Consider the following 26,033-nt stretch of genomic DNA (forward strand, 5'->3'; position numbering starts at 1 on the left):
TAGTGGGGTCCTAAGAAGACACAGAACTCAAGCTAGAGCTGAGAGAATAGGTTGGGAGTTAAACAGAGAGATGAGAAAAGGCCATTCGCGGGAAAGGCCATTCCAGGTTGCAGCACAGAAGGCCGTGTGTTTTCACAGGACACCAAAGCAAGTGGCCTGACTAGGGGTTGTGTGAGGGAGCTGGGAGAAATACTAGATGACCAATTGACAGGGTATAACCGCATTATATTCTTAAAGGAGATGTACTTTAAGGCATCAGGCATTTTTGGCCATTAGGTCAAGTGAGGAACGCAAATAAACACAGACTCAGCTCTGAACTTCCACCCATGAAATAAAAGAATACACTATAAGGTGACTAGACAGGCTATTTTTAGGTGGCAGTGCTCCCAGAAATAAACATCATAATTTCACTTCTGAATAAGGTAGTTTACTTTGTGCCAAGATGTATTCCATGTCCCTGAAAATTTTATATAAACACTTTCAATGACAGATCCCTTCCATGAAAGGGAAAAACATCTTCTATTTGTTAGTAGTGTCGAAAATAGCCGTGTTCTCTTAAATCAAATGAAATGATTGGTCTTGCTTTCTGGAAATAAACTGAAGAAAGATGGTTCTGAATATTTAAGTGTATCTCATCAACTGTATACATTTAGTTCATTGCTAAGTCATACTCTCTCCCTCACATTAATGTCCCTCGTTGTCACCGATGTATGTCATATATTAGGCTAAACACTGAGCTGAGTTATCAGGAGATTTTGTGGGTCAGATGAGTGAGTGAGTGAAAGTCACTCAGTCGTGTCCAACTCTTTGCGACCCCATGAACTATATAGTCCATGCAATTCTCCAGGCCAGAATACTGGAGTGGGTAGCCTTTCCCTTCTCCAGGGGATCTCCCCAGCTCAGGGATCGAACCCAGTTCTCCTATTTTGCAGGCTTCACCAGCTGAGCCATGAGGGAAGCCCAAGAATACTGGAGGGGGTAGCCAATCCCTTCTCCAGGGGGTCTTCCCAACCCAGGAATCGAACAGGGGTCTCCTGCATTGCAGGCGGATTCTTTACCAACTGAGCTATCAGGGAAATCCATGGGTCAGAAGACTTGGTTATTAACCCTGGCTTCAGTTAACTGCCTTGCAAATTCATAGTAGGATTGGGGAGATCATCAGTACCCTGAAAATTACAGGCTAAACTAATATGAACCACTATCTGGTCATGTAATCTCAGATTTCACTTTCACAGACAAAACAGTTTCAATGTTTAATGTGGTTTTTATAGGTCAAGTTAGCATAAGCATAAAAACAGTAAACACATGCTGAATTGGCTTAACTACACATGAAGCACAAAAATCTTTTGAAAATCTCAAAGTAGGAAAACAGCAGAGAAAGAAGTTAGACATATTTTAATATCAGAAAAGGTGAAGTTCGAGTATACCATATATTAGGATATTAAGATCTGATTATAAGCCATTTGACACCACCCTTATGGCAGAAAGTGAAGAAGAACTAAAGAGCCTCTTGATGAAGGTGAAAGAGGAGAGTGAAAAAGTTGGCTTAAAGCTCAACGTTCAGAAAACTAAGATCATGGCATCTGGTCCCATCACTTCATGGGAAATAGATGGGGAAACAGTGGAAACAGTGTCAGACTTTATTTTTTGGGGCTCCAAAATCACTGCTGATGATGACTGCAGCCATGAAATTAAAAGACGCTTACTCCTTGGAAGGAAGGTTATGGCCAACCTAGATAGCATATTTAAAAGCAGAGACATTACTTTGCCAACAAAAGTCCATCTAGTCAAGGCTATGGTTTTTCCAGTGATCAGGTATGGATGTGAGAGTTGGACGGTGAAGAAAGCTGAGCGCCGAAGAATTGATGCTTTTGAACTGTGGTGTTGGAGAAGACTCTTGAGAGTCCCTTGGACTGCAAGGAGATCCAATCAATCCATCCTAAAAGAGATCAATCCTGGGTGTTCATTGGAAGGTCTGATGTTGAAGCTGAAACTCCAATACTTTGGCCACCTCATGCAAAGGGTTGACTCATTGGAAAAGACCCTAATGCTGGGTAGGATTGGGGGCGGGAGGAGAAGGGGACGACAGAGGATGAGATGGTTGGATGGCATAACCAACTTGATGGACATGGGTTTGGGTGGACTCCAGGAGTTGGTGATGGACAGAGAGGCCTGGCGTGCTGCAATTCATGGGGTCGCAAAGAGTTGGACACGACTGAGCGACTGAACTGAACTGATAAGCCATTTGATTAAAAGTCTTCCAGTATGTAACCATTTCTAAAAAAATTACAAGGTTTATTTGTCTAACATCTCAAAAGTGTGACTAGAATGCAAACACTCTCATAAATTAATCTGATCATATCTTAGAGTAGAATTTTGCCATATATGATTCTCTCTGTGTCATTTAAACTCATTTTAAACCTTCACTGAGTCAATAAGCAAAAGAAAGTGAAGTGTCAACTTATACTGAACTCCATCTATGTGGCTTTTTAAGTATTAAATATTAGAATAAGTGGAATTATGTGAAATATTCAACAGTATAAAACTATTGCATATAGTACTTCTTGATATCAGTGAGATTATACATAGAAATTAAATCTTAAGGGAAAGAAACTGATTACTTGATGAAAGAAAATAATTTAAAGTATATCATAGGTAGTAAAATCCATTTTAATATCACTACACAATGAAATAAGTACTGTCGGGAAGAGAAATAATATGTTTAAATTTCACATTTCAGTAAACAGTCTGAAATGTAAGTAGCCCTTTGAGTCAAAATGTATCAATGCAAATTCTCTATTAAGGGAAATGACGAGTGCTCTTTCATTTGCAAATGATCCATAAAATAATCCAAACTTTTGTTCATGTTGTAATTAAAAGTTGAAAAGTATGGAGCTCTCTTTCTCATCTTCCTCTAAACTGAAAGTTAAATGTCTGTTTAAAAAATTAAAATGAAAACTATCTCCTCTATGAACACTGCTTTGCACATCTTTTACTCAATTTTAATTTAAGAAAATATGTATTTCCTTATGTTTCTTGTCACTAGCCATAGAATTGAATTTTAGGTCTAAAGGCAAGTTCCAGAGAAAATGGGGTGATGGACACTTTTCATGACAGGTGTGGTGACCTTGGGAAGGAAAACAAGGATGAAAAGACTGTCTCTTGATTATCACTTGTGCAAATGGCACATGGAATCAAATGAAAAAAGATAAGACAAATCACTTTTTCTAGGTTCTTTGTTCTGAAGTCTGACCATTAATATAGATAGCTTAGTGGCTACTAAGTGCTTAATATTATACATAATAGTGCTTAATATTATGAATAAAATCTTAAGTAAAAAAATCATACAACAGGGCCACACCTCTGTGCTCATGGCTGAATAATTTTCAAACTCTGACATCTCTATTTAAATCATTGTCCAGCTTTTCCATTCTCTGTGTCATTTGGATATGCATCATGCAGACGGTGACAAGTTTTCAATGTCTCTCCCTGTGTATCCTATGGAACAAAACAGATGCCGTGGTTCTTTCTTAAGCTTCAGACATAGATGAAAGAAAAGAAATCTATAATATTACTATGTAATGTAAGATAAGTAATAAAACTGAGAGAGACATATAAGTAATAAAACTGTGAATAACTAGTGAGAAAAGAGGTTTTAACAATAGTGTGAAATCAGACAAGTTTTTAATTAAGATTATGCTTAATGTTTCCTGAACTTTATAGTACTTTTACACAGTGAAATGTAATTCTCACAAATCTTTTGTTTTTTTATGGTTAGGAAATGTTGAGGAGTACAGTCCAAAACTACTTTGTAGAATAGAAGCTTTCTGTGCCCTTAAAAAATGTAACTTTCTTTCACTAATGCAGTAAGTCAATTCTTCCTGAATACCTGGGCACATTAGTATTTCACAGAGTTGGACACGACTGAAGCGACTTAGCAGCAGCAGCAGCAGCAGTATTTCATGTCCAAAAATGTTATTTGAGTCAAAGCAGTAACATTGCCTTTTCTTTCTCTGTTGAAAGAAAAACTTCCTTAAATTCAGACAGATAAATTTTTCCTATTCCTTTTCATTCAGATGGTAGGAACAACTAAAAAACAGATTTAATTGTGAATTATAGTAGTAAAATACTACTTATAGTGAAAGTGAAAGTCGCTCAGTCATGTCCAACTCTCTGTGACCTCCATGGACTATACAGTCCATGGAATTCTCCAGGCCAGAATACTGGAGTGGGTAGCCTTTGCCTTCTCCAGGGGATCTTCCCAACCCTGGGATTGAACCCAGGTCTCCCACATTGTGGGCGGATTCATTACCAGCTAAGCCACAAGGGAAGCCCAAGAATACTGGAGTGGGTAGCCTATCCCTTCTCCAGCAGATCTTCCTGACCCAGGAATCCAACCGGGGTCTCCCACATTGCAGGCAGATTCTTTACCAACTGAGCTATCAGGGAAGTATAAGTATCCCTTTTAATTAGCATTCCCACATATCTTGGAATCCATGGTAATAATGATAACAGTTCTTAAATAGCACTTTTTAATTTTCAAAGTATTTTCACATACACCATCTGATTTGGTCTTCCAATATGTGCAACTATAAACTAATGTGGTTTAATTCTCATGAGGAAAATGAGGCTCCAGATTACATGAACTTGGGTATGATTGTAGTTTGTATATTATTAAAATAATGACATTACCCAGCAAATACATATCATTTTGACAGGAAAAGTTTTAAGAATTTTGTGATAGGTATGTACATTTTGCTTAAATTGACCCACAATACAACCTTTATTTGGACACAACTTTTTTGAGCTTAAGGCTTAAAAGAATAGTCATAAAATAGGGAAGTCATTAAAAAGAATAAACTGTTTATAAAAATGTTAATAGTTTACCAAAACTAGAGTAAAAATGAAATATATTTTTGACTAATTGGGGAACTTTTATTGAAGAGCTAAAGATAAGCATAGAAAGAAAAGCATTTCTGACATGCAGTTCCTTAAAATGTAAATTAAAAACATAACTATCACACAATTAATAAAGAAAAGAATTAGAAAATACAGATACACATATTTTGGGGGCCTTTTCTTTTTAAAACTCCTTAAAAACTTTGTTGAGGTATAATCTATTCACCACAAAATTGTACAATCACCACCACAATCCAATTTTAGAACATTTCCATCACTTTAATAAGAACCTTTGTGGCCCATTTGCAAATACTCTCCATTCCTACTGTCAGTTCCAGCAACTGCTAATTTACTCTCTCTCTAAAGATTAGCCTTTTTACTGCATGTTTTCTTACGCTGAAACTGTGTTTTACACTAAAAAGCTTTTATTTTCTAAATGTATAATTATTCAATGTAAATCTAGTTCTTTGTAGATCTAAATAAACATGTGTTTAATACACAGCAACTTCATGTTTTTCTTCTTTTTGAATTTTATGGTGATTTTTATGTCTCCTTTATACCCTGCTTCAGCTTTGTTACTGTAGCCAGTTGCTATAGAATAGTGCTGTTTAAGTTGTTTGCTGAACACAGAGTTTGAGGTCAGTATCTCATAGGTCAGTTTGAGGTCAGTATCTCAAGCTGTGAAGCGATGTCTGGCGATAGGGGAATACTGGAAAATGATGGAGACAGAACAACCTAGGGCTTATGCATGTCTAGAGGGTCTAATAGTTGGTGTACTCATTTACTCGGCTATTAAAAGTTTTATTATGGGTCTTTTGCCTCTTTTGGTGAATCTGGTTGAGAATTGTAACTGGAATAGAGAAAGCATACTCCCCTGCACCCCAGTTGGGCTCAGTTTATCTTATAGAAGAGGACCCAAACAGTTCTCTCAGTCCAGGATTTTTTTCTTTCCTTCCCTCCCTCCTTCCCTTGCTTCCTCCTCTTCCTTACTTCCATCCTCACTTATAGAATTTTTCTTTTTACTACAGACCTTAACATGAAGTCCATAAATTACCTCAATTTGAAGTAAATACTTAAATCCTATAATACAGACCATGGCTACTTAAATCTTGGATTATTTAGAAAACTATTTCTTCCCAGTTTAAAAACTGTCAAAAATAAAGAAATGATTTTATGCCATCCCATAAAACATGGATTGCCTGATTAAATCCTGTGCTATTTTGTTTAGAGAAAATATTTGTCATTTCTGTTTTGCTGTTGTCCAGCTATTACAAGTAGGATGACTCTGCCTAGATTTCCTTTATACCTTGGGGCCTGTTTTAATCCTCTTCTTGGGAAAGCTACTGCGATTTCATCCAGTGTATGTGTGCTCAGTCACTAAGTTGTGTTCTGACTCTGTGACCCCATGGACTGTAGAGGAGCCCCCAGGCAGCTCTGTCCATGGGGTCTTCCGGGCTCACTGGAGTGGGCCGCCATTTTCTCCTCTAGGGGATCTTCCCAACCCAGGGATTGAACATGCATCTCCTGCATTGGCAGACAAATTCTTTGCCACTGAGCCACTTGGGATAGCCAGTGCATAGTCTTTGAAAATTAGTAACACAGAGAATACAACAGACAAGCAGATCTCCTTCAGGTGCTGTGGTTGAGAGAATAGAATAAATGAAACTTCCACCTCCCAACAGAATATGCTTGTACTGTAAATGCAGGGTCATGCTTTCAGAGTGAACCTCATGTTTCCCTAAGCTACCTTTTTGTTACTTGGGAAATCCTCCCTTTATCCTTTGGCCCAAACTACTGCCACAAGTTTGTTGGACTGTTTCCATAGGTTAAATATAATTAATATGCTTTTAAAATGTACATGATGTCAAATTTTGGATTCATAGAATTTTCCAGAACCCTTGGATGTAATTTAGTTTAGCCCTATCATGTTCTGAGAGGTGGCCTGAGGCCCAGTAAGGTTACTAAAGATCCAAGGTTACTAAAAGATCCAAGACTAGAATCCAGGCTTCCTGTAAGCTTTTCTTGAAATATAGTTGGCATATAATATTATGTTAGTTTCAGGTGTACTACATAGTGATTTGATATTTGCATACATTATGAAATGATCACAATAAATCTAGTAATCATCTGTCCCCATACAGTTATTACAATATTATATCACCATGTTCCTTATGCTATATAGTACATCCCTTTGGCTTATTCTATAACTGAACATTTGTATCCCTTAAATCCCCTTCCCTTATTTTATGACCCCCACCTCCTTCCACTCTGGCAACCACACATTTGTTCTCTGTATCTATGAGTATTTTTTTGTTTAGTTTGTTTGTTTTGCTTTTAGATTCCACATATAAGTAAGATATTATAGCATTTCTGTTTCAGTCTGACTTACTTCACTTGGCATACTACCCTCTAGATCTGTCCATGTTGTTGTGAATGGCAAGATTTCATTTTTATAGCTAATATTTTATATAAAACACACACCACATCTTCTTTATCCATTTTGTCTATTGATGGGCACTTAGGTTGCTTCCATATCTTGGCTATTTTTTTTTATTATGGCTAATAATGCTGCTATGAACATGGGAATGCATAAATCTTTTGGAATTAGTGTTTTGGGTCTTTTGAGCAAATACCCGGAAGTGAAATTGCTGAATCATATGGCAGTTCTATTTTTTACTTTTAATAGGAATCTATAAAAATTGGGTAATTGTAATTGCCTATACCAATGGCACTAGTGGTAAAGAATCTACCTGCCAGTGTAGGAGATTCAAGAGATGAGGGTCAGTCCCTGGTTGGGAAGATCCCTTGGAGTAAGGAATGGCAACACACTCCAGTATTCTTGCCTGGAGAATTCCATGGACAGAGGCAACGGGCAGGAGGTTCGTGGAGCCGCAAAGAGTCAGACATGACTGAGTGACTGAGCACACACATACCAATTTACAATCCTACCAATGAGGGTTCCCTTTTCTCCACATCCTCCCCAACATTTGTTGTTTATGGTATCTTTGATGATAGCTATTCTCACAAGTGTGAGGCAAATTCTCACTGTGGTTTTGATTTGCATCTCCTTTTGATGATTAGAGATGTTGAGCATCTTTTCAAGTGTCTCTTGGCCATCTGTATGTCTTCTTTGGACAAATGTCTATGCAGTTCCTCTGCCTATTTTTTAAATCGGATTGTTTGGGGTTTTTTTATGTTGAGTTGTATGGTTTCCTTGTATATTTTAGATATTAACTCCTTATTGGACATATTATTTGCAAATATTTCTCCCATTCAATAGGTTGCCTTTTTGTTTTGTTGATGGTTTCCTTCACCATGCAAAACATTTTTAGTTTGGTGTAGCCCATTTGTTTATTTTTGCTTTTGTTTCCATTCCCTGAGGAGACATTTTGAAAAATGTATTATTAATACTGATGTCAGAGAGCCAACTGCCTATATTTTCTTCTCCGAGTTTATTGTTTTAGGACTTACAATTAAGTCTTTAACCCATTTCAAGTTTATTTTTTGTGTATAGTATGAGAAAGTAGTCAATTTCTTTTGCACGTAGCTGTTTAGTTTCTCCAGCACCATTTATTGGAAAGACTTTTTTCCTCATGTATTGACATATCCTTGCTTCCATTGTTATAAATCAACTGACCATATAAGCCTGGGTTAATTGCTGGCATTATATTCTGTTCCATTGATCTTTGTGTCTGTTTTTGTGCCAGTACCTACTTTTTTGATTACTATAGCTTCACAGTATAGTTTGAAATCAAGGAGCGTTATACTTGCAAGTTTGTTCTTCTTTCTCAATATTGCTTTGACTACTCAGGGTCTTTTGTGTTTCCATACAAATTTTAGAATTATTATTCCTGTGAAAAACGCTTTTTGTTAGGGATTGCATTGAATCTGTAGATGAGCCTTGAGCAGTATGTTCATTTTAACAATATTGATTCTTCCATTTCATGAGCATGAAATAGCTTGCTGTTTTTATTTTCTTCAATTTCTTTCATTGATGTCTTCTAGTTTTCAGGATACAACTCTTGTACCTCTTTGGTTAGGCTTATTCCTAGATATTTTGTGCTTTTGATACAGTTATAAATAAGATTGTTTAATTTCTTTCTGATAGTTCATTGATAGTTTATAGAAATGCAGTATATTCCTGTATATTAATTTTGTATTATAAAACTTTACCAAATTCACTTATAGTTTTAATAGGGATTTTTGGGGGGAGTGATATCTTTAGGATTTTCTATATATAATATCATGCCATCTGTAAACAGTAACAGTTTTACCGCTTCTTTCCAGTTTGGATTTTTTTTATTTCTTTTCTGCCCTGACTACTATAGTTAGGACTTTCAGTACTATGTTTAATAAAAGTGATGAGAGTGGGCATCCTTATATTGTTCTTAATCTTAAGGAAAATACTTTTAGCTTTTCACTGTTGAATATCATGTTAGCTGTGGATATGTCATGTTTATATACTGAGGCATTTTCCCTCAATACCCACTTTGTTGAGAGTTTTTAACCATGAATCAATGTAGAATTTTGTCAGAAAATTTTTTGTGTCTATTGAGATATTTTATTTCTCAGTCTCAGTAATGTGGAGTATCATATTAATTGATTTGCAGATATTAACCATCCTTGCAGTCCCTGCTGTAAATCCCATTTGACCATGGCTTATGATCATTTTAATGTTTTGTTGAATTTGGTTTGCTAACATTTTGTTGAAGGTTTTTGCATCTATATTCACCAGTGATTTGGCCTGTTTAATTTTTTTTTTTTTTTAATGGTATCTTTATCTCATTTTGGTATCAGGGTGATGCTGGCCTGGTAGAATGGATTCAGAAACATATTTTTCTCTTTAATGTTAGTACACACAGTATTGTCTAAGAGATCTCAAACTATCTTTATTTTTTTTAAATCCTTTTTTCATTTTTCTGTTCAGCTTGTGTGATTTCCATTACTTAGATAAGATCACTTATCCATTCCTCTGGGCTTCCATTGTGGCTCAGCTGGTAAAGAATCCACCTGCAATGTGGGAGACCTGGGTTCAATTCCTGGGTTGGGAAGATTCCCTGGAGAAGGGAAAGGCTACAAAGCTACCCACTTCAGTATTCTGGCCGGTAGAATTCCATGGACTGTATAGTCCATGGGGTCCCAGAGTCGGACATGACTGAGTGACTTTCACTTCATTTCACTTATCATCTAATCTACTGTTGATCCTTCTAGTGTACTTTTTACTTTACTTACCATGTTCTTCAGATCTGTTTGGTTCTTCTTTATGTTTTCTAACTCTTTGGTGAAATTCTGTGTTTATCCATGCATTTTTATGATCATTGTCTTGAACTCTGTATTGGGTAGAATGCTTATCTACACTTTAGTTCTTTTTCTGAGGTTTGGTCTTATTCCTTAGTTCAGTGGTGGGGCTGAGTCCCCACAGAGCTGTCTGCATGACTTGGGCCGGAGGGGCATATCTGGGGCTGGTGCCGAGTACTCAGCACTATTAGGATAGAGTCTCTCAGTTGTGTCTGACTCTGTGACCTCATGGACTGTAGCCCGCCAGGCTCCCTCATCCATGGGATTCTCCAGGCAAGAATACTGGAGTGTGTTTCCATTCTCTTCTCCAGCGGATCTTCCTGACCGAGGGATTGAACCTGGGTATCCTGCATGGCAAGCAGATTGTTTACCATCAGAGCCACCAGGAAAGCCTAATAGGAAAGAGGATTCTGAAGTTGCACTTTGCAGTGCCTGTGTCCACATGGTAGAACAAGCTCCCTAAAATGGCACCAAGGGTGCTCTATTGCCCCTCTGCCTCTCCAGAGGCTCTCAGAGATTAGTAAGTAGTTCTGATCCAGGCTCCTTTCAAACTCCTGGGACTTGAAGCGTGTGAGATTTTTGTACATGCCACTTAGGAGTGAAAAAAGCCCTCCTGCTCTCCCTAACGCAAACCTCGCTGGTTTTCAAAGCCAGATGTTATAGGGGCTGATATTTTAGGGGTAGGACCCACAGGCCAGGGAGACCAATATGAGATTGGACCCCTTGTTCCTTAGAGACGACTTCTGTGATTGTAATATTCCTCTTATTTGTGAGTTGCAGATCCAAGGGTGTGGGTCCTGACAGTATTGTGTTTCTGCCTCTCCTTCTTTTCATGGCAATTCCTTCTTTCTGTCTTTAGTTGAAGAAAATCTTTTCTGCTAGTTTTCAGGTCACTCTCATAGATGGTAGCTCTGTAAGCAGTTGTAATTTTGCTGTGTCTGTGAGAAGATATGAGTTCACAGTCTCCCTGCTCTGCCATCTTGCCCACCTCTTCCTGTTATAAGCTTTTCTAAACTCACTTCATCACCTGTGGTCTATAGCATTAGCTTACCTAAGCAAGTCATCCTCTCCTGTTGTGCATGGAAATGTAACTTGAACTACTTTATAAAGGAATTTTGCATAATAATAGGCTATGTGATATTGTCAGTTCAAACCTTAATTTAATAAATTATTTTAATTACAGTATGGTTCAGAAATCCACTTTCTTCCAAAATAATGAAAAGATATCTATAGTGCTAAATAAACTATGAACTGTTAATAAAAAGGTTCAATAGATGAATGGCCAACCCCCAGTCATTGCACTGAGCTAATTTTAACCTTGCTCTGATCAGAACCCTCTTTCCTAGTAAGTGTAAAGAATTAGGTCCAGCAGAAGACAAGCCTTTATAAAGCAAGTGTTTGTCCCAGATAAAAGAAAGCACATATTTAAATACAGTCAGCAATTGTGTCTTCAAAGCTCTTTAAAATACTGGTGGTACTGCCTCTCATCTTCAGGTCCATATTTTTTGGGCACCAGATAGAGCCTGATAGTTAAGAATGTGTCAAAATCTTTGTCAAAAATTCCCATATTAAGATTCACCTTGCTCAAGCATATATTCCTTCAAATGGCAATCCAGTGATTCACGTTAAAATAACTTTTTACACAAATGAAACTTTTGCTAATCTTAATTTCTGATATAGCACATAGCATTACTTATAAAAAACAGAAGAAAGATATTGAGTATTAGCATTTTTTTATTCATGTTTCCTTTCTAGAAATCTTGAGAGAGAAACCAATGTGGTACAAGGGTCAGCAATCTTTTACCTAAAGCCTCTCAATCCGCTGCTTATTCACTGGGTAGAAGTGAAGTAGGTGGGTTGGGACTATAAACTGGTTCAAAGTTTCATTCCTGTAGTGGATCAATTGCTTTGGCCTGAAGAGACCATTAAACTAAGAAGCACAAAAGAATAAAAGCAACTAGCTGAATGTGTTCTCTGTTCCAGACACTATGTTTGATATATAGGCCATTTTATTTCATCTTCACAGGTAAGAATTATTCCCATATTACAGATGAGGAAATAGAGTTTTAGAAATGTGTCCAGGATCACAATCCTTCCCCACCCCCTTCCCCCCCAAAAAAGCTGATATTTAAACAAAGGTAGACAAGTTTCAAAATTCACATTCTCAACCAGTGCATTAGCCTGTACATCTAGGTGGTATTGGAATGATCTGCAAAGACAGACCTGGGAATCATGCCTGACGAACCAGGCTGGGGAGGATTCCTGAGCACAAGAAGAAGGAAAGTATGCATCTCTTTCCTTCTCTTTTGCCTGCCTCTGTCCGCACTCAACACTGTCATCTCTAGCTGACCTGCTATAAAATCATTATCATCATTATCTCAAATCAGCACAAGCAGTGTTGGTATAACTAATTTTGTGGTGGTGGGTTAGTTGATAAGTTGCTTCTGACTGTTTGTGACTCCATGGACTGTAGCCTGCCAGGCTTCTCTGTCCATGGGATTTCCCAGGCAAGAATACTGGAATGGGTTGTCATTTCTTTCTCCAGGGGATCTTCCTGACCCAGGGGTTGAACCTGCATCTCCTGTATTACAGGTGGATTCTTTATCACTGAGCCACCAAATAATTAATTTGGCCAATAGGACAAATAAAAAGCAAGCTAAATTTCACCTTAAAATTTTTTCATGGATTAGTTTTGTGAAAACACCTTCATAAGAAAGCACAATAGTTTAGACCCACTTAATACAAATTGCTGTAACTTACTCTGAGAGTTTGTGTTGAAATAAAAAAATAAGGTATGTTCTTTAAGGATACGACTAGTGTGGTTCAGCCTGAACTTGAATAGGTTGTTATCCGACTGCACACAACTTCTCAAGGTCTTTGCATAGATGGAATCCTAAATGAGTGGATTCCACTGCACCAGAATCCTTTGAGAGAGTCAGAATAAATAGATATTTAAAAGAGACTTTAAAAATTTTTCAATGACCAGAGTCATTATTTTCACTTATCATACAGGTGAGATATGCTAATTGTACAAAAGTTAACCATTTCAAAAAAGTTAAAAAGAACTAAATCAACTAAAAATCTCCCTAACATTGTTAACATTGTTAACATATCAGGGAACACATTTCTATTTGACCCTTCATAAATATATTTTGTATTTAGATGCAGATAGACAACTGTCCCCAAAATTCAGTTGACATCCTAGAAATGATGTTATTAATGTAGTAGGTGATTGTATGTCTCCTTTATACCCCACTTCAGCTTTGTTACTGTACTCAGTAATTATACCACATCTTAGCCATTCAAGGAAAAATGAAGGTTAAGAAAACATGTTGTAAGCATAAAAACTGAAAATTCGGAGCTGAATTATATAGATATTTGGTATGTATATTTTCTATGCCACATCAGCATACTGAAATCTTTTCTTCCTTCTTATGCATAAGGGCAGTTTGGGAAAGAAGAAAAAGAGTAAATGCTATGTGCTTGTCATTTATAAGTTCCCTTGCTTTATCCTATTAAGCTCAGAGATACACAGTATGGTGCTAAGGGACCAGCTCTCTTGTGGCTTTGTCAGTGATAAGTCATCATGGCTTATTTCATTCTTTCTTTGATTCACTTAGTCAACAAATACTTCATGAGCATTTATCCTATGTCAGGCACAGTGAACAAAAAAATCCCCAGTCTTGGGTTGCTTACAGACTAGTGAAAGGAGACAGATACTAAACAAGTAATCAGAATAAATACTTGGTGTGATAAATACAGAATAAATATACATTGTGATAGAGCTATATAGAACACTACAAAAGGGAAGGGAGAAATAGGTGGTTTCTCTTTTATGTAGACTGGTGTGAGGAGAGACTAAGTAAGGAAACATTTGAACAGAGAATTTAGGAAACTGAGCGGCAAGCCCAGAGGATAACTGTGGGAGAATATTTAGGCAGGCATGGGCAAATGGCCTGAGGTAAGAGCTTGCTTGTTGTGCTCAAGGAGCAGCAAGGTATCCAGTGTGACCTGAACACAGTGACCCCAAGGGGGGAGTGAGGCTCACAGGGAGCAGGAGTTCAAATGATGCAGGGCCTGTAGGCATCTGTGACAGCTTTGTCTTTATCATGAGTGAGCTGGGAAGCCACTGCAGTGTTTGAGCAGAGAAGTGACATGATCTAGCTTTGTTTTAAGGATAACATTTGATCTCTCCAAGACACACGTAGAGAGACAACAACAAATGCCCATGTGGCGACACTTTCTCATGTAAGGGTCACAATTAACTCCATACAGTACGTGGTGTTATCCTCAGCCAGAACTGGGGCTCAGAGAAGTTACTCAGCTGCCCAAGAAGACTAAGAGAGACAGACCTTAAGTGGAGTTAGGATTGAAGTCCAGACCTGTCACCCTAAAACCAGAATTGGCATCACTGACTCGATGGACATGAGTTTGGGTAAACTCTGGGAGTTGGTGATGGACAGGGAGGCCTGGCGTGCTGCGATTCATGGGGTTGCAAAGAGTCAGAACGACTGAGTGACTGAACTGAACCAACCTATACACAAGTTAAAATGTTAACGTCTCTAGAGAGAGTAACTGTTACATTGTGTGACCTACTTTTCATTTATCTGGGTAAGACTCTAAAGAGGGAGTATGATCAGATTTCTTCTCTGAATGTTAACACTCTTTTTTAACTTGTTATTTTATATTATAGTATAGTCGATTAACAATATTGTGATAGTTTCAGGCACACAGCAGAGTGACGCAGCCATAAATACACATGTATTCATGCTACCCCAAAACCCCCTCCCATCCTAACACTAGCAATGAGCAGAGTTCCCACGATACAGTAGGTCCTTGTTGGCTGTGTGTACATGTCCATCCCAAACTCCCTCACTATCCGTTCCCCCCTCACTCCCCCAGCAACCATAAGTTGGTTCTCTAAGTCTGTGATTCTGTTTCTGTTTTATAAATAAGTTCATTTGCATCATTTCTTTTCAGATTCTGCACATAAGGGATATTATGTGACATTCCTCTCTGACTGACTTCACTCTAATAATCTCTAGGTCCATCCATGTGAATGTTAGTATTCTGACACAGCTCATTTTTCATGTCATCTTTCTTCTCTGTCCAAATTTCTTTTAGAAGTGAATTTTCACATTTTCTATTTTACTATGAACTATAACTGAGTTCATTTGTGTCACACTAATCTATCATCTCAACAAGTATCACAAACGGCATAGAGGGCCTTTAGCTGTTTAAGACATTTTCAAATATCCATTTTCCCTTCTAAACTATCATAGATTCTTAAATGCTGACAGCAAACTGAAGCCTCTTTATTTGAAGTGTCTTAATGTTTTCTTCTAAAGACCTTGCCACATTAATGGTTTCTCAATTGAATTCAGTCTGTCCATGTGTGCGTGAATAAGACACTTAGAACCTTCACCATCCTTGCAGCTAAAGCTGTAAGCAACTCACAACTAAAGAGGGGGCAGCCATACTTCAGTTGAAAAGCAGAAATGGCTTTTTCTCTTATTTCTCCAGTGCTTTCATTAGTTCAGAAAAACGTGGGCTGTTTGGTGTTATCTTGAGGATTCTTGGCCTGAGAGCACTAGATGATAACTTATGTTAGGTTATTAGCTCTGCTCTCTCTCCTTCTTACAAGTCCCTTTGCTGAATTCTTTGTAAAACAGTGAACACAGACTAGCACCTATATTTGGAATGGCATCCGGAGGACCCAGTCTCCTCCAGAGTCACCAAGAGCCAAGAGGGGCTGCAACAGAGGTTGGAAGCACTAGGGACACCAAGGCTCAGCTTAGGTCTCCCAGTTAGTATAACCATGGAGTAAAGTTTAAGGTCAGAGAGGATTAAAGCCATCATACCTATTTTGAGAAGACAAAGAAAAGTAGTTTCCAGAGTCTTTTGAAAATCAAAAAAATTTTATTACCATCTCTTTTTTCTTTAACTGGAGAGAAGGGAAAGACTGAGATAAAAAGAAGTAACAGTACATAAATTTTCAGTCTCAGCAGAGACAAGGGTCTGTCACTGAATTAAATAACTCTAGAAATGTTTGTGGACTAGAACTAAAGAGGAAAATCATATAGGACCATATGGCCTTACTTTTTCAAAACTCACTGGAAGTAATAAGATTGGAGAAGAAATTAGTTTTTATTTCTACTTTTCTGATTCAAGGAGAAAAATGGTAAAATATACTCAAACACATAATATGAAATGACATGAAATAATACAAAGAGAATCAAATACACTTGCCCTCTTCTAATCCCAGTGGACACAAAACTAATTGGGAATCCAGTTGGTGAAAATGTATCAGGGCCAGTGGAATGAGACTGGGCAATGTCTGTGAGCCCTGGATTCCAAATCCAGCTCCAGAGAGGCTTTACCATGACACAGGTGGTGTTCGGGGTGTCATTTCAATGTTCCATGCACCTGTTAATTTGGAGCTAAGAATGTACTGTTATATTAACTCTGTAGATTTTTTTTCTCACTCCCTTCTGACTTTCTTTAAGGTCCAGTTAAAAAGTGAAGAATCCAAAACCTTTGCAATGAAGATTCTCAAGAAACGCCACATTGTGGACACAAGACAGCAGGAACACATCCGCTCAGAGAAGCAGATAATGCAGGGGGCTCATTCTGACTTCATAGTGAGGTAAGGACTGTAAAGAAGGCTGAACACCAAAGAACTGATGCTTTCGAACTATGGTACTAGAGAAGACTCTTGAGCGTCCCTTGGGCTGCAAGGAGATCCAACCAGTACATCCTAAAGGAAATCAGTCCTGAATATTCATTGGAAGCACTGATGTGGAAGCCTCAATACTTTGGCCACCTGATGTGAAGAGTTGACTAACTAGAGAAGACCTTGATGCTGGGAAAGATTGAGGGCAGGAGGAGAAGGGGACGACAGAGGATGAGATGGTTAGATGGCATCACTGACACAATGGACATGAGTTTGAGCAAGCTCCGGGAGTTGGTGATGGACAGGGAAGCCTGGCATCAGACACAATTTAGCTACTGAACAACAAGGACCCTGCCCAAGGGTTCAAGTCCTCCACTCCAAGTGGAAAAGCAGCCACTAAACTCTCCGCCATGTGTGCTCACTGTTGCACATTTGATTCACACAAAGAAACATATTTTTAAATCAGATTTTAAGAAAGTTTTCACTAAATAAGAAAGCACAAAAATATTGATTTTTAAAAAATGAGAATCAGATTCTGAAAAAAAAAAACAAACATGTTTTTCCTAAAGGGAAAAATCAGACTTCCTAATGTTCCATTTTTATCCTCAGTTATTCTGGAACTCTACATAGACCTCTGGTACTTGAAAGACAAATTATTAATACCAAAAATCAAACTACTTTACCTTGAATATTCTTTATTTCAATATTTTTTGAAGATTTTAAAAAATGAAATGACTGTTCCATCTCAGTATTTTGAGAGCACTCATAGGACAGCAATGGGGATTTTTTTTTTTATATGTGCAGAAGATTTTCTAGTTAATTTGTCAGTGGCACTTGCTGAAAACAGGGTATCACATGAATTTAAGTGACCAGTGTAAAGTATCATACACATCTGTACTTCAAAGTGTCATCACTGTATATCCATGTTTATGTTTATGCATGTTTATGAACACTAAATAGTGCTCGAGAGGCCATGCTTGAAATGTTAGCCAAATTGGAATTAGAGGAATCTCAAAAAGTCCTCTTGGTCCGTAATCATTGGGATTAAGCTTCCTGGTGGCTCAGACAGTAAAGAATTTGCCTGCGATGCAGAAGATGGAGGTTCAATCCCTCGGCTGGGAAGATCCCCTGGAGAAGAGCTTGGTGACCCACTCCAGTACTCTTGCCTGGAGAGTCCCTTGAACAGAGGAGCCTGGCAGGCTACAGTCCAAAGGATCGCAGGGTCAGCAATGACTAAAGCAACTGAACACAACACATTTCAAAGGAGAGTCTACCCTCTACAGTGTGTAAATCATAAACATAACCTTTTTCCTCTTTATGAATTTATATCTTTCTCATTCTTTTAATAAAATTTCAAGTTTGGCAAATCAAGAGTAAGACTATAATCTGGGCAATGAAAAATATTCACATGCTTTTAAAAAACAGTAATGTTTATAATCCTTGTTTTTCTGTTTGCAATTGACAGATTATACAGAACATTTAAGGACAGCAAATATTTGTATATGTTGATGGAAGCTTGCCTAGGTGGAGAGCTCTGGACCATTCTCAGGGATCGGTAAGAGTTTCAAGAAATTTCTGTCATGTCTTTGAAAATGTAGTTGATGGTGATGGTTTGTAAGGAGAGTGAATTATTATAAAAGACATTTACATTTTGTATATGCTTCTATTTCAAAATGTAAAGTAACTATGGGCCACAACCCACTACACACATATGATTTAATGTGAACACGAAACTCACTGTTTCAGATTTGTAACCAATGATACAGGATCAGTCCATCTTAAAAATGGTACCTGTCAAGGTACATACAAAGGCCTTAGTTTGGAGTGAATATCATAGTCAGACAACTGTGTGGCTAGAATTCACTTCATTGCTGTTAATGATGAAGAGAATTTGTTATTTAATAGTTACAATCTGGATTAATGGCCATTGAATTGTTCTACTCATTCTCCAGATAAGAATTTTTTCCAAAGTAAATTTTTTCTTTACTTTTACATTTCTCTTTGGTTTCTCTGGTGGCTCAGATGGTAAAGCATCTGCCTGCAATGTGGGAGACCCGGGTTCAATCTCTGGGTCGGGAAGATCCCCTGGAGAAGGAAATGGCAACCCACTCCAGTACTCTTGCCTGGAAAATCCCATGGATGGAGGAGCCTGATGGGCTGCAGTCCATGGGGGTCGCAAATAGTTGCACACAACTGAGCAACTTCACTTTCTTTTCGTTCTTTGGTTTCAAAATTAACAGAATTTCCAGCCATCCTTTTCATTCCGTACCTGATCTTGGGAAGAAAATGAATCCACTTATAAGCAGTATTTCATCTGACCAATCTAACTTAGATTTACTCCTTTTTGCCCTTTCAGGACAAGTAAAGTTGGTCTAGTTACTGCCTGTTTCTTTTAATAATGCAAAATTAGTTTTCTAGTTCCTATTTATGTAACTAACAGTCTTTAAAAAAATAATCTATGAAATGTCCTGGGAGATTATTACTAACCTTAAAAGTTTACTTTAAAAAAAAGAAAAGCATATTTTCTGTGAATGATCATTCAAAAGGCATCTTTGTTCCTTTGAACATTCATCTTTTGACATCTCTTTATTTGTTACAGTCTCACCCCACAGACTCTCTTTCATCAGGTAACATCTTTCAGACTCACGGATAGACAGCCTTGATGTTGCCAGAAAGCCATGTTATTTTTTTTGACAATTTGTTATTTTGTATATATCCCCAAACAGAACAGCTAGTTCTTTATAAACTGTTGCATTAAGGTCTCATTCCTAATTATATCCTTATGGTGCCTTCCTGTCTTTGTGCCCTTTCAGGTCTTTTATTCCCTTTGCCTTACTTGTATATGTCAAATGGATTTCTTTTTACCTCACTGTGTCTTATTACACAAATATTTTCTTAAATTCAAGATAAATAAACCTATTAGGGAATATATCATTTTGGCATGAGGGGACAGGGTTAAACATCTGTACTGAGCTATTATATCACAGCAGATTATTACATGACTGTTAATATTTGGGTATGGATTATATGTCAGTCATTGTGATAGAGGCCAGGGATAAAATGATAAATCAAATAAATGTGGTCCCATGCCTCATTGGACTGCAAGGAGATCCAACCAGTCCATCCTAAAGGAGATCAATCCTAGGTGTTCATTGGAAGGACTGATGTTGAAGCTGAAACTCCAATACTTTGGCCACCTCATGCGAACAGTTGACTCATTGGAAAAGACCCTAATGCCGGGAAGGATTGGGGGCAGGAGGAGAAGGGGATGACAGAGGATGAGATGGTTGGATGGCATCACTGACTCGATGGACATGGGTTTGGGTAAACTCCGGGAGTTGGTGATGGACAGGGAGGCCTGGCGTGCTGCGATTCATGGGTTCGCAAAGAGTCGGACACGACTGAGCTACTGAAATGAACTGAACATGCCTCATAACTTACAGGCTGTTGCACAAAGTTAATATTCTGATTTGTGACTTAATATCTCGTCTATCCTAATGTGCTTCTACTATCTTATTTTTGACCTGACCTTTCAATCTACTGAAGTATTTGAAATCTCTTCCCTACTTTATTCTAATTAGAATAGGAGATTTACAGGTAGAAGTAAATATTAAAGCAATAATAAGCCACTTAGGCAGAGGAACAGCTATCTTAAACTTCTACTAACTTCTTTAACAAGACACAAACAACAATAAAAAATTTTTTAATCATTCAAAAAATTAATAAATGTTAACCTAAAGTCCACTGAAACATGCATAGGCATCAATGTTCAACTTTTTTGAAATAAAATATTTCATATTTATCCTTACTTTGATTCTGCACTTTTTAGGTACATAATGCTAGCCAAGGCTTACAAGTGAGATGTATTTTTGATCTATCAGGGTAGCAAAGGAATGCTATTAAGAAGTAGCTTATCTGCCTGGTGGCTCAGCGGGTAAAGAATCTGCCTGAAATGCAGGAGACCTGGGTTTGATCCCTGGGTTGGGAAGATCCCCTAGAGGAGGGCATGGCAACCCTCCAGTATTCTTGCTTGGAGATTTCCACAGACTGTATAGCCCATGACATGGCAAAGTGTTGGACATGACTGAGAACCTTTCACTTCACTTTCACTTATCTTGGGAGGAGAGGACGGAGGGAGAAGATGAGTGACGGTCCTTTCTCTACCTCTACCAGGCTGCTTTTTGAACCTTTCCTTTGTCCTCCCTTTTATCATCCTTGGGTTTGGGGTACAAGTTGCTAAGTCTCCCCAGTGTATTAAATACTCCTTGAGGCATGCTCTGGAGAAACAGCAGTTACCTGATGTTTACTAAAGATTCAGACATTAAAAGCAGTGGAGCTAACACATATAAAATAATATCAGAGTCACTGTCCTCTGCCAACTTTCTTTCTTATATATGTCGGTAGCCTTATTACTTTTATTCAAGAGATTTTTTTTCCTATTCAAGAAATTGCTGGAGGAAAAACATACTTTTGGACATCCAGGCTCCAATTAATATTGTCACAGACTAGCTTTCTCATTGCTTGTTTAAACTGGGGCAGAATAATCCTAAACATTAATTGTTAGAACCAAAAGAAAAAAAAAAAGAGTAAAAGAAAACTATGTTACTAGTCACAGTGTATATAAAATATCCATATTCAAAACAAACCATATTGTTCAGTTTGTTTAATTTTCCTCTCATGTCCCAGTAAGTATTAGTAAGGAAGAAGCTATTCTGAAAGCACAAAGGAAATGTACTGGTTGTCAGGTTAATCTGAAGAAAGGCTTGTGTGACCCCTGAGCTTCAGGGATTTAGCGCAGGAAGTCTCTAATAGCAATGACATCCTCCCTTGCTTTACCTTCCAGCTGAGCTGACCATTTCCTGCTTCTCACTCTTTCTTCTCATCAGCGTAGAAAAAGAACACAGGGCAGTTTTTTTATTTATCGTCAAGAAGTAAGAATTGATACCGTATTTACAAACAGGTTTTGAGGACTATTAAATATTTTCTCATCTTTGAAATATGAAATATCTATGGCACTGAAAGGTTAATTCTTGCAGTTATTTCCCTAGTTTATTCTTCATTAGCTATCATGTTTTATCTTCTAGTTTATGACTTTTCCCCACAAATTCTATTCCATGATTTGGAATAGATTGGTGCAAACTGTATTCACCTCTCCTCTATAACAGTTACAGAATTAGCAACCCTTGCAACTTTCTTAAAAATGTAAGTGGTTAATATCGTAAGTATATATACTTATGTTAGGATATATTATATAGCATTAGTATTTATATGTTACATATTAATATTAGTAAATATATATTACAATATAATGAATATATATATAATAAACTATTAGCATTTTTTAAAAGTATATGTTCGTTTTTCCTATGAAAATGAAAGTCGCTCAGTCGTGTCTGACTCTTTGCGACTCCATGGACTATAGAGTCCATGGAATTCTTCAGGCCAGAATACTGGAGTGGGTAGCCTTTTCTTTTTCCAGGGGATCTTCCTGACCCAAGAATCAAAACGGGATCTCCTGCATCACAGGTGGAATCTTTAGCAGCTGAGCTATCATAGAATATATTAAATAATGAAGAAGCCATAATTTTCACATCTCACTTCTGGTCTTCACTCTTCCTGGATATGTTTTATAAGCCAGCAAGTAACTTTCTATATGCATTCTCCTTTTTTCCAGCTACTTTATGGAAGGTGATTACTTGAATTCCATCTTAGATGACTCATTAGGTGGAAATGTGTCATTTCTTGGTGTGGTTGAAACTACTTTTAAGGAAATGAGTATTTTCATAATTTAGCCTCCCTAATTTAACAAGTGGCAATACGATGCTTCAGGTTTATATACTCACTAATGAAAAGAAGGAACTTAGTCTTCAGTAAGAGATGCTTTGTCTTTTTACATTCTGCCATTTCAGGACTTGGTTTATGACAAGCTGATTAAACACCGTGATTAAATTTTGAGTATATTAATAAGTGTACATAACCCTTGAATTCCCTGAATCAAATTGTTGTTATTTACTGCCATCTAGCTAAGATAAAATACCTACTCACTCCCACAGAAGATTCAAGAGCCTATTCCTTACTTGTTAAGTGAAATGACCCAACTGTCAAGGCATAATTTATTATTTCAGAGAGCTCTATAGGGCAATGATTTATTTCTTTAAGCAACTTTCTGTTGATAAAACAAGCTTTCATTTTTGTTTTAAATCAAATTTACACTGTCATTTCCAATTCTAATGGTAATTTTTCATTGTGAATCAGCCTAATGCTATGCTTTTTGACTGCTTTCTAAAAGTGTATTTTAAAATTCAGATTCCCTACATTAAATGTTTAGTGATGAAACTGTTTCTGGTAAGCACTTTGTGTGCATATATTGTATTGACTTGTCACATAACATGAAAATGGATTTCAGAAAAATTTTTACTTAATTTTTAAAATCAGTTGCAAATATATATGAGATACTCAATCCAGATAAATCCAGATCCGAAGAACTAGAAACCAGCTTTCTAGAGCCGTCCAAATTCCAAAATGGCTCAGAACCAAGTCATCAGGAACTAAAGACCCAATGATATACGTCAGTTCCTTCATGGTGGAAAAAGGAGGGTTTCGATTGTAAAAGGATAATTTTCACCTATACACTTGTGAGAGGCATGGAGAAAGTGAAAAGAACCGAGATTAGCAAAAAACTCTTCAGAGCTGACTCAAAGTGAGAAACAGCAGTGAGAAACAGCAAATGTTTCAATAATAGTGATAATTAGAGTTGCAAACTCCCCACTCCCATCCCCCAAAGACTGTCTTTTATCAGCCAGTTTTCCTAGATTAAGACACTGGTTGCACTAAAGAAGAGTGTTTTGAATGCTGCCATTCCCTTCTCCAGGGGATCTTCCCGACACAGGGATCAAACCTGGGTCTCCCACATTGAAGGCAGATTCTCTGCCATCTGAGCTACCAGGGGAGTCCCTCACACACATACCATAATGGCAACTATTTACTGAGTACCAGATGTGTGCCAGGCACTTATTTTAATACACACTGCAAATTTTTTGTACCTTCACAACAACCCAAAGAGAGAATTTCTGTTATTAGCCTCATTTTGAACATGACAACACTAAGACCCAGAGAGGCATAGTTAATTGTTTAAGATTAAACAGTAAGTGGAACTCAGATTTCAGTCCAGGACTTTGCTTCAGAGTTCACATTCCTAACCTATCACCTCTGAGGAATCTGACTTTGTAGTAAGATTGTTTTGTCTTTCTGCTAAATATGAATATCACTCAGCAGAGATACCATGAGAAATTGATCTTTCATTAAGTGTATCCTCTCTTTAAACTTTGGTTCTGTTTTATTAACAATGGAATATTAAGGGAAACAGATCTGTTGCTCAGCACTGAGACAGCAGAGGTAACTCTTCTAACAGGAAGCAAGAGTTGTAGGCTTTGGAAAAGGTCCACCCTACCACAATTAGACAGTCCTATTACAATAAAGTAATCAATTTTCTCATCAAAATAAGGCATGTAATGTGAAAAAAAAGACAAAGCCCAATTCCATGTACTGTTTTTGTTTGGATTTTTCTTTACAATGCTCTCCATTGAGAAGGGATTGAGGTTGTATTCAGCACTCTGTTTAAAACTGTATATTAATCAGCTACACATGGATGCTTACTAATTCAGGCAAATGATATCTCAAAGAAATATGCTGCTCTTGATAGAGAAACATAATTAAGGTCAAAGATGAAAGAACCTTTAAGGTACTACTCTACCTCTTTTGCAATACACAGGGCTTCCTGATGGCTCAAGCAGTAAAGAATTTGCCTGCAATGCAGGAGACTTAGGAAACGTGGGTTCAATCCCTGATTAGGGAAGATTCCCCTGGATGAGAAAATGGCAACCCACTCCAGTATTCTTGCCTGGAAAATCCCATGGACAAAGGAGCCTGGTGGGCTACGGTCCACAAGGGTGCAGAGTCAGATATGACTGAGCACATTTGCACCTAATCCCTTTTCCAATACGCAGGGTTATATAGTGCTAGTGCTGCAAAGATAGCTCCAAGTCAAAAGACAATCGTAGCATATTCTATACCATTCATTTCCTAATATAAATGCAGTTAGTCAACTGAGCATGCACACATTCTTAATGAAACTTTTTATTGTCCTTTTAAGTTCAAATTGTTCCACCCAAGTATTGTTGTAGAAAGATACTAGGAATTTAGTTATTACAGTTAAGATTCTAAGAAATAGATATCACTTAAGCCTCAAATTGTATTTCAAAAAAAGACATTCCCTTTGGAAAGAGCTAATTATTTCATTGACAGCTTGGGGGACATCAGTAGTTGAAATGAAGACTAGACTAGAACTTTCTGGAGGAGGCTACATGTTTCTAAAACATGACCTGAAAGATGGCTGCCTTAGCCTTAGAGTCACTGATTAGTTTTGCAGAATAGCAGCCATATTCTACTTTTCAGTTTGTTAGAATTTACTCCTCAATACTGAAAAAGAAACAAATGCGAGCAAAATGCAAACTGGTATCAGTGACTCTCATGAAAGCAAATTCCAGGTCTCTACTTTGTGCATTCCCCCAAACCTGCTCTCCTGTTATATCTTAGCCACCTCAAGAGCTAATCAGCTAATGTTCACACTAATTTTCTTGAATTTTCATGAAATTATTTAATTGTATTTACTACTGTTTGAGAAAGAAGGGGAGGGGGAGGCAGTTTATCTTTCCAAGGGATTCCATGGTGGGAGGATGAGGACAGGTAAAGTATAAAAGTTCTGCCCTAGAGCCAAGGAGTTAACATTAGATGATAAGGTGTTTCCTTTTTTGTTATTTCATTAAATAAACACACACACACACACACACACACACACACACACACACAGAGACAAAGAGCTTTGTTGCCAAACACCATAATTGAGTTTAAACATTCCTTTCCAATTACCTTTTTCCTTCTATTTATCTTTTAGCTCTTTCTTTTCCTTCTAATAAGAAAGCAGTAGCACAGGAAATAGATAATGTCTGTCTTCAATCAGAAGACTACTTAGGGACTTCTCTGGTGGTCCAGTGACTTATAATCTGTGCTCCTAATGTAAGGGGCTCAAGTTCGATCCCTGGTCAGAGAACTAAATCCCACATGCTGCAGTTGCAAGTTCGAATGCCGCAACTAAGACCCAGCT

At 37.6% G+C, this 26,033-nt stretch overlaps 1 protein-coding gene across 7 annotated transcripts in view; it reads left to right on the plus strand.

Annotated features, from left to right (window-relative positions):
- Positions 1-26,033, plus strand: part of PRKG1 (protein kinase cGMP-dependent 1) — a 1,340,287-nt gene that overhangs the window by 1,296,385 nt on the left and 17,869 nt on the right. For all 7 annotated transcript variants that reach the window (XM_081557175.1, XM_081557164.1, XM_081557186.1 and 4 more), the window contains 2 exons: positions 16,704-16,843; positions 18,336-18,425. In XM_081557175.1, the coding sequence (XP_081413301.1) occupies positions 16,704-16,843; positions 18,336-18,425 (230 nt within the window). The remainder of the gene's footprint in view (positions 1-16,703; positions 16,844-18,335; positions 18,426-26,033) is intronic.

The sequence above is a fragment of the Giraffa tippelskirchi genome, chromosome 2, assembly GCF_054371585.1.
Source record: "Giraffa tippelskirchi isolate mGirTip1 chromosome 2, T2T-mGirTip1v1.2.pri, whole genome shotgun sequence".
In the NCBI taxonomy this organism is placed as follows: domain Eukaryota; kingdom Metazoa; phylum Chordata; class Mammalia; order Artiodactyla; family Giraffidae; genus Giraffa; species Giraffa tippelskirchi.